Source organism: Lissotriton vulgaris, chromosome 5, assembly GCF_964263255.1.
Source record: "Lissotriton vulgaris chromosome 5, aLisVul1.2, whole genome shotgun sequence".
NCBI lineage: Eukaryota > Metazoa > Chordata > Amphibia > Caudata > Salamandridae > Lissotriton > Lissotriton vulgaris.
In genome coordinates this window covers 398,787,500-398,797,683 of record NC_141693.1, presented here as the reverse complement: position 1 = coordinate 398,797,683, position 10,184 = coordinate 398,787,500, and the positions used below count along the sequence as shown (strand labels likewise).

At 44.2% G+C, this 10,184-nt stretch overlaps 1 protein-coding gene across 2 annotated transcripts in view; it reads right to left on the bottom strand.

Annotated features, from left to right (window-relative positions):
- Positions 1–1,186: 1,186 nt before the first annotated feature.
- Positions 1,187–10,184, bottom strand: part of CEP104 (centrosomal protein 104) — a 513,885-nt gene continuing 504,887 nt past the window's right edge. For both annotated transcript variants that reach the window (XM_086921737.1, XM_086921738.1), the window contains exon 22: positions 1,187–3,570. In XM_086921737.1, the coding sequence (XP_086777863.1) occupies positions 3,437–3,570 (134 nt within the window). In that variant the 3' untranslated portion in view covers positions 1,187–3,436. The remainder of the gene's footprint in view (positions 3,571–10,184) is intronic.

The following is a 10,184-nucleotide window of genomic DNA, read 5'->3' as shown; positions in this document are numbered from 1 at the left end:
AGCACCCAAACAGTTCCAGTGCTCTTGGACTTGGGCTGTAAAAGCATCAAAGACCAGGCCCGCCTTCGCCCATTGCTCCTATGGTCCCGCATATGGAGGGTCCCGGAATTAAAATCTTATGCCGACGGCCTATCAGAAATATTGAATACGGGGGGCTGGAATAAGATCAAGTGGCTGAGGGACATAAAAATTCTTTTGGAGGAACTGGTCCTAGGAGACTGCTGGACTACAAGATCTGCTCCTCCCAAGGCAGCCCTCAAAAAACTATATTGGAACTGGGTCTCTTGCCAACTAATTGGGAATCCACATCATTGCAATTCGACTGCAGCGTTCCTTAAAATAAAGGATGTGGTATCATATGAACCCTACATGGACCTAATTACTATGCCAGTGGACAGGGCCCTTTACTTCAAGTTTAGAGTTGGCACCCTTCTGCTAAGAGTAACTGTATCGAAGTGGAAGTCCTATGCTCATTTATCCCCCTTTTGCGCTTGTTGCCCAACCAGGCCTGAGACGGTGGCACATGTTCTCTTTGAGTGCCCAGACTATATCCATCCAAGGAGATACTGGTTGAAACCCCTCTTCAAACGCCTGGGAACACACATGCATTCGGTGGCACTCCGAATTTTATTGACTGATACTTCTCCACTTATAGTCTGTGGTGTCTCTAAATTTTTAAAACGTTCTTGGTTGATTCGTTGTAATAGATTGACTATATCAATTTAATTCTTTTTAGCTAATTTATCTTAGGGAGCTCCCTAAAATTTTATTTTTTTAAAAATGTATGACATACTTGTACTTTTTCTAAATGTTGTTTTTTAATGTATGTTATGCTTGTAAGATATATTTGCATATCGAATAAAGCTTTCAACCAACAACCTTAACTATTGAACAACTGCAAAGACCTAACCTGCATAATATCACTTTATCACTGAATACCTAAAGTTGCAAAACTGTATGCCTCTTGTTCGCTCCCTGAGTGTTTTTAAATGCATTTTTTCTACTAAAGAGAAAAATAACTTTTTAACATTTCAGTGCTTCAAAGAGTAAAACAAATCAATCATGTTATTTTTAATTGAATTCTAAGGGAATGTTATCTTCATGATTATTCAAATATAGCGCCTTTTCGAGTATGGTAGAATAGAGAGGATGTGTTGCAAAAGAGACATTTTCCAAACAAGGCTGCTTTATACGCTTTACTTTTTATGTAGGTGTAGTAGAATGAATCCTTACACCACACTGGTTTTGAATAGGCAAAAATGCAAACCACATTAACACATTTGAAGAAAATTTCACGAGGGTTCAAAATAAAATGAGCAAGATACAAATATTTTCCCTTTCTAGCACGAATTGTTGCATCCAAAATCCATGCAACAACTCGTGCCAAAGATGCCAAACGGAGTATGTAAATGCTTTTTGTATAAATAATCTACAATAACACAAATAAAGCATGACAAATTTATGACCCATTTTTGGTTAATGTATTACCATCCGACTGATTGCACTGTGAACATAACTTGAAATATTTTAAACAAATCAAAAACCCATTGTTCTTGACCAAGTAATTCATTACGGATGGAAAAGCAGAACAGCTGGATTTGGGCTTTCGACAGTAGTAACATCTAAACTAGCAAAAAAGGCCAAATACTGATCCCCTAGGTATTTTCTGAAATTGGCTTTTCCCTATCAGCGCAGCTTAAATAGACTATAAACAGTGCAGGAATGCTTTGTGAAAGAAAGTACCATTTTTAATCAGAAATACCTAATAAAACGTATAAAACAAATACAGTGGAAAACATCTGTAGAGACAAGAAACCTAAGGTGTGTTAACAGAATGGATCAGAAACTAGTAGCACTTTTTGTTTTCAAAGAGAATGTACAGCCTTTTGTTTAAAAAATGGCTGTAAAAACTGATTCTGGTCATAAAGCAAATGAACAGGGCATCATTCTACATGGCTGTAGCAATAGTACTTAAATACAATTCATACATTTACTTCTAAATGTGAGGTTCTTTGCGCAAAGCAAAAGAAATCCTGATTTCTCAGCTTCAAATCCTTGTACGGAATCCATCCCACTTGCTTATACAGTGTCAACAATTCAGCAGAGCATAAATACTAATAGTGCACTACATTAAAATTACAAATAAGTAAAAATTAAAAAAACATTTTCTTTCAAATTTGTCCCTTTACATTTTTTTTTCCACATTCAATTTCTCCGCCTTTATCTCTGCACCCAGGATGGACACACATGGTGTTTCTTTTACTTTTGACACTGCCTGGTATGGAACAAAAAAGTAACCCACCTTCAAGGTGGGCTTGGCATACATTTCATCTCCACCCCATCCCAAAACCTAGTGCAGACACACTACAAATCCCAAATATTGTATTCATTTATGAAGAGACGCCAAATATCACTGCTTCTGTGAAGGGAAAAGAGGAAAACGGGGCTACGGGTGGAGATAGGTGCGAGAAAAAATAGGGGGGGGGGAGGGATGTTCAATCACAACTTCTCTGTCCCTCTATATGCTCAGCATATTTGTTTTTATTTTCCATGAGTAAATACAGTTTAAATTGGATCTAGACAGGCTGGCAGAGACAAATATCTTTCTTAAAGCCTGAAGGTAAGATACTTTTAGGTTCATGATTGGCTAAATATTCCACTTTTGAATAATCATGTTTCCCATAAATACCATAGGCTGGGTCTGGTGGTTAAGTGGACTAGTACATCCAACTCCAGGGATCTGCATTGGATCTCATGGTAGGAACCTCAGCGAGACTTCCTAGGTCGATAAAATGAGTATCATTGAGTTGGGTAAAATACATGTTGTGATAGGTAACGCATCATCCCGAATGCCTCCATCCTAGATTCCAATCCAATAGAGGGTAATGTTGCTGGAAGGTTGGTCAATACTTAACACCTACAATTTTTTTTCTCTTCGTTTATGATTGCCTTTCCTGTGTAGCTTTCACAACGCTGTACACGTCTCTTTTTTTTGCATTTACTCGATGTACGCTTCAAACAGCTTTAAGCTTCTATGATTGTTACAACACAAGAATTAAAAAATCCAAAATAAATAAAAAAAAATTCAAACCACAAATTGCTGATGACACTATGTTAACACAAAGAGAACAAAGTGCCTTTGGCTTAAAACATGTTTTAAAGTGCTGCACTGACTTATTAAATAACAGATAGTGAAATATATGGTTCAGGCTTAAATTAGGTGACTTACAGATTTCTTGGGAAATTTAATTTAAAACACGGAACAGTTCAGTTAGTGTTAACATTAAAAAATAAGAGCTTTGACATATAGTTTTGCAAAGTTGAAGGACCAATATTTTGCTGCGCCAGAACGATTTCAGTTTTAAAAAATGTATCGAACTGTGCGGAATGAACTTCGGTCTCACATAAAACGGGACATTTGTGGCATTTTTTCTTGTCACCGCTTGGCTTGGGTTCTTGTTGTTTTGCCCAGTCCTGCTTTAGGGGCAGGAATCTTGCTGCCTACAGTGAGATTTCGCTGCTTAGCTCCCACTGCAGTCATTTTCTGCATTGTCGCTCCAGCTGCTTTCCCTGTAACCAAAAGACAGACAATTACCAACGTGGGAACACTGAAGCCCGACTCACAAAGTTCCATTACACAGACAGCTATCCAGTAAAACATACCTGTCAAGAGTAAGAGGTGTTACGACTGAGTAATTATATAGCACATGTGCGTACAGTTACACAGTCGTAAAAACCATGCAAGGCGTGGCTTGCTTTCAAAGCTTGTGAACAAACAAACGTTTGTGAGTCTGGTCGCATTCAAACTAGTCCCAGGCACTTTCTTACTCTGGAAATGGTCAGTTTAACTCAAGCACAGAGCTTGAGTAACTCCCGCGTCGGGGTGGAAAAAGGAGAACAAAACACAGTTCCTCCACAGGAAAAAACATTTACCCAGGTGGGAATTAAGGAGCACCCCATATACAATTTTCCCCAATGTAGAGTTAATAAACGACCCATAACTGCGTATTTGGGGAATGCCAAATGTAACACATTTTAGGTAGCACTCGTGGACAGTTGTGGCTTGCACAGAACCTAGGTATACCACTGAAAATGGCAGAATTTCGACATGTTATACCAATTACACCTGTATGTAGGAATACATCTACGGGTGGAAACGTCCGACTTTTCTTTGTGAATAAGGCCCAGTGTTCTTTCAGAGACACTTGTTCTGCAGTGTCCGACCAGTACTGTTACAATGAGGTCCCAATCCGCTTCCATCTTGCAGACTCAGCAGGTCCCCCTGACTGCCTGCCGGTGTTCCATAATCCGCTGCACCCCGTGAGGCAGTGCCCCCCCCCCCCTGTTTTGCGCATGCGTACGCATGCGCATATTACGGCCGATGACGTAGTACCACGCCCACCATCATTCCGTGACATCATCATTGCGCATGCTCTATTCGAACATGGCTCGCGTCTCGGGCAGAAAGCGCCCGCGGGGTCCTTGTGCCGACCGCTATACACAGCCAGTCTCCGTTCCCCCCACCTGCAGGCCGGTATTGCCCCGCATTAAAGCTGCTACATGTTTATTTAAAATGTACGTGTTAAACACATTCCATTTCTGACAGCTCTCAGCGTATCCCCAGTAAGTGTCCTCAATTCTTTAGCCTTTCCTTGCTATGTCCATCTGATCGGCCTCACTCGGACTTCTTCTCAGACCCCTCTCCCTTTCCTGCTGTAATCAAATCTCCATCAGATAGATGGTGATTAAATTGGCATTAATAAAAATGATTTTTGAAGTGTTCCAGCCTCGTACACCGCCTCGGGCTGCTGGCGGCTCGAGGCTGTGAACAATGTTGGCACAAGGACCCCGCGGCCGCTGTCTGCCCTTCTCCGCCCGTGACGTAGGGGGTGCAGCCACTCACGGGGATATAATGGTTCTCAGAACACCGGCGAACTGTATTTTTTTTTGTGATTGCTACATTGTTCTTCTCTACTCATACTCTCTGGTTGTCTGCCTTTTGTTTCATTGTGCTGCTGTTAAATTAGTCTACTGCTCACAATTTCAGCCTCACTGTTATTTTTTTAACTCTTCACTCACTGTTGTACTCCGCTTGCTGTTCCCGCCATTTTTGGAGCAGGAACAGGCTCCCCTTGTTACTTTTCCAGCCACTCGTGCTTCACAGCACCCCACCCAGGACCAATTTCATGGTGGCAGCAGCACGACCCCATTAGCAGATCCTCGATCTGCTCCCATCTCGTGGACTCGGCACGTCTCCCTGATTCTTCTTGTTGGGGAACTGTATTATTTTGTGATTAGTGCTACTGTTCTTCTCTTCTCTACTCTTTTTTCCTGCATTTTGTCTCATTGTGGAGAAGTGTGGCTCAGTGGAGAAGTGTGGCTCCCTGGTTAGAGGAGGCAGACCCTGATGCAGCCGTCAGACCCGGGACCAGGGTTCAATTCCCGATGCGGCAGGGTCTTGAGCTCAAAATGTCCACGGACTCGATAATTCTTGCCTCGGTGCCTACTCGAATCATGGGTTCACACTCTGCAACTCTGGGCAATAGCTTGCTTAATCTCCACTACGGCCCCACCGTGATAGGATGCCTGGTCTTCACCTTGGGGATGCCCAGTAGGGGTTATCTTGCAGGGAAAGTCAGGACGGGTTCCCAAAGCAAGCGCTAAGAGACCTGTCGGTGATTTGGCACTATATAAATCTAAATTAACATTAACATTAACAATGTGCAGCCATTAAGTTGGCCTACTGCTCGTTGCTGCTGCCTGTGAATTATCTCAGTCTCACTGCTGTCATTTTTAACTCTTCACCCACTGTTCTCTGCTTGCTGTTCCAGCAGTTTTTTGGAGCAGGAGCCAGCTTTCCTCGCTGCTCCTTTTTCCAGCTGCTCCTGCTACCCTTCCCTCCCCCAGCCCAGAACCTATTTAATGGAGGCTGTAGAGGGTGCGCCATTGACGCGCCAAAGGCAAGCCCATCTGTGCCTGGACCCCACCAAGCACTAGGACCTCCTGCCACCCACAGAAACTCTGCAGGTAACCTACGCAACCTGGACCCCAGAAGCTGCAATGCATTTTATATCCTCGATAAACAGTCGGATCTTTTACCTGTCGCCACTGCTTCTTCGTCTGCAACTCAGGATAGCCTTCCCCCACGGAAAACTGTCAACACACCCACCCCACTGACCAGTACAACCCCGGAACATGTCCACTGCCTCCTGCTCAATACCAGATCACGCTGCATACACCATCACCACCCTCACACAGGCTTTATCTTCATCACAGAGACCTGGCTCAACAGCTCCTCCACCCCTGGCACCATGACACCCAACGGCTACAAGATGAAATACAGAGACAGAATCAATGAGCAGGTGGCACTGCCATCATCCACAGAAAAAAATCTGTTGCACCATCACCGAAGACAACACCACACAGATCATGGAACACCATAACTTCCAACTCCAAACCGGCGGCAGAACAACCAAAGGCAACCTTGCCTACAACCCCCCAGGACTACGCCTCAGCTTCTGCAATGTCATCCTCAAGTTCATCAGACCCAGTTGCTATCGACTTCAAGTACTACATCTTCCTCTGTGACCTCAACTTCCACCTCAAAAAGCCCAAAGAGGCAAACTCCACCAATCTCCTGGAAAACATGAGCAACATCAGCCTCACCCAACTGGTCACCAAACCCACACACAGTGCAGGACAGACGCTTGGCCCGATCTTTAGAGCCAATGACAGAGTCTAGTACAGCCAAACCACCAAACTCACTTGATCTGACGACGCCATTGTCCACTTATCCATCGCAGGATCCCCTTGCACAACCAAGACTCTTGGCTCCCCCACCGCAGTTGTAACAATGTGACATTAACTCAATGGAAGGACTCGCTAAATCATCCGTCCTGACTCTGCAACCAACCTTGTACAGGCCATCCAGAACATATCCACCCAGATTGCCAACTGCGCTGACAGAATTGCGCCAATCAAGCATGCGGAGACCAGCAGAGCCACAAAACAGGTCAGATGGTATAACATCAGTACTCAGGGCAATGAAACACAACTGCAAACAACTGGAAAGATGATGGCGCATGGCAAAAATCCCAGAGAGGTCACCTTCAAGACAGCTTTCAACAAATACTATCAACGTCAAAAAGACATAAAAAGAGGAGCCCTGGCAGATGCATCAAAGCAAGCTCCAACCACAGCAAGGGACCCTTTAGCATCGTCAGAGTGTTCTGCCCGGCAAACCACGAGAACAAGATATCCCCTTCCCAGGAAGTTGGCGACTCCCTGGACGACTACTTCGACAACAAGATATCGACGCTTCTTCAGAAACTTCGAGCCCCAACCCACTGGCCTCTGCAACCTCCTAACACCTTCTGATGCCACCAACAGCCTCCCGCTCACCACATGGGAACAACTGACCACAGATCACCCACTGACCCCTCCCTGCACCATCTCCTCTTCAACCTCAAGAGCAAGGACATCTGCAAACTCAGCTTTATTCTCAACGCATCCATCATCACAGCCGCCTTCCCATATTGATGGAAACACTCAGAGGTCAGACCCATCCTCAATAAACTTTTCACTGACCCCAGTGAATTTAAGAACTCCCCCTCAGCCCCCTCTCTGCTCCCCTTCCTCGCAAAGTCCACGAGAAGGCCATCAACTGTCAACTCACCAAACACCTAGAGAGAAACAATCTGCTGGACGCCTCAAAAACTGAGTACAGAGACTGCCCTGATCGCTGCCACCGACATTGGAATCTTCCTTGACTGGGGAGAAACAGCAGCCCTGATCCTCCTTGACCTCTCAAAAGCTTTTGACACTGCATCCCACCACACACTCATTGAAATACTCCACCACATCTGGATTCAAGGAGACACCCTCAAATGGATAGCATCCTTCCTCACAGGACAAACCCAGACAATCCGCCTACCACCCTTCACCTCAGAACATAAGAGCATCATCTCATGGTTCACCCCTCAGCCCCACCGTGTTCAACAGTTATATAGGTCGCCCCTGGCCATTAGGTTCGGAACCCATGGCCTCAACATCATTCCCTAAGCACATAAACAAATGGTAATGCACCGCAAGCTCAGACTAAGTTCAATTTGTAAATATTCCAATGTGTCTTTATTTTCAAATTTTATTGTGGATGATATGGGAAAAGGTAGCCACCGCGAATCATGCTCTATATGTGAACTTCACAGTATTTAAAGTTATACATCAGTCCAGTGTAGTCCTCACCCAATGTATGTTTAATCTCTTAATTAGTGTCTAATGTTTCCTGCTGGTTTTAATCAGGCAGCCAAGGGCCCTAATTGGCCTCCAATTCAGACACCTTAATAAATGTCCTGCACCTCCCAAACTTCATAGTGCTATTCCACATTTTGCCTGTAATGACTAAAACTTTCTTTTGAAGAATTGGGATATGAGGGAGGTGCAAAATCTAAAGCGGCTCGCTGCTCTGCTATGTGTATAATAATCATTTTCTAAGCAGGCGACACCCAGCTCATCCTCTCGCTCTCAGAAGAACCCTCCACCACCAGGACCAACTTTCACATCTGCATGATGAGTGTCGCCGACTGGATGAAGACCAACTGCCCTGAAGCTCAACACAGACAAGACAGAGGTGCATATTTTTGGGAACAACATCTTCCCGTGGAACACCTGGTGGCCCTCTGACCCGTACCGAAAGACCAAGCCTGCAACCATGGTATCATCCTGGACAGCAAACTTACCATGGAGTGCCAGATCAACGCAGTCTCAGCTTAAACCAATCATATCACAATTTAAACAGAGAGCATGTGCACTTAAGCACTGATCAGCAGTAGTAAAGTGCCCAGAACCCTACAGCCAACAAAAACATGGTCATAAAAATAAGAGGCAAAAAGTTTGAGAGTGAACCTGCAAAAAGGGCCAGCACAAACACCTACGCTTGCTTCCACATTTCCGCACGCTAGGAAAGATCTTCAGATGGCTCCCTGTCAACACCAGGAAAACCATCACTCAAGCCCTAGTCATCAGCCAGCTGACTTCAGCAACTCTCTCTGCACAGTAATCATCACCTAACTCCTGCAGAGACTCCAGACAATATAGACTTCAGCTGCCAGACTCATCCTCCACCTCCCCAAATTGACCCACATCACCCTCCACCTAAGGAACCTCCACAGGCTCCCCATTTAGAAAAGATGCTAATTCATGATGCTGATACACGCCTACAGGGCCTTCCATGAGCAAGGACCAGCATACTTCCATCAACGCTCCAGACACCTGTGCTCCACCTCACTCACCTTTTGCACACACTGCCCGCATCCGCCGAAGCCCCAGTGGAGGACGTCCCTACTCTTACCTCACTGCCAAACCCCGGAATGACCTTCCCTTCGAGCATCATTCTTGCTTCCGGGATTTAGAAAGGGAACAAGACCTGGCTTTGCAACTGTTCCCAGCAAGAACCTAGTGCCTTGCTTCCTCACGGGTGATTAGCCATGCTCTAAAAATCGAAATTGATTGATCGAGGAAACTTCCATGACCCATTATGCTAATTTGAATATAAATCCTTTGAAAGCACTGGGCCAGATTCACAAAGGCAATCTTACACTTTTATGCAGGTTTACAATTTTTTTATAAGACAACGGATTCAAGATTATTTCCTGGATAAAGAAAATGCAGTTAGAAAGCCAACTTATTAAGCAATTGGGTAGAAGTGAAAAAGAGAACAAATAGGAGCCAACCAGGGAAAGGGCTAAGAAGGTAGGAATGACTGGGGTCGAACTTCAGGTCCTAAGAAACAATAAAGCAGAGTTAACAGTACTACATCTGATGTAGACATGTTATGAAAAAAGCAATAAAGCTGTACAGCTCCTGGCATTGGGACTGAGAACACAGAGGTCGAGTATCAGTCACCTAGCTAAGATCTGCAAAAAGTGATCTAATAACTGATGCAAAAATGTATATCTTTTTTTAAAAGCAAAAAGAAGCAAATGACAGCCATAAGAGAAGAAACCTCACAGAATTTAAGTCTAGCCCTAAACAGTTTTTCTAGCCTCACCATAGAAGTCATAACTAGACAAACCTATAGAACTGAAGTAGTTGCTGTCTACCACTAAGAACTTAAAACCAAATAATGGTTGCCTTTGTCAAAGATTTCAAGGGCTCCCTTGTTGAACTGCTGGGTGAGTTAAATA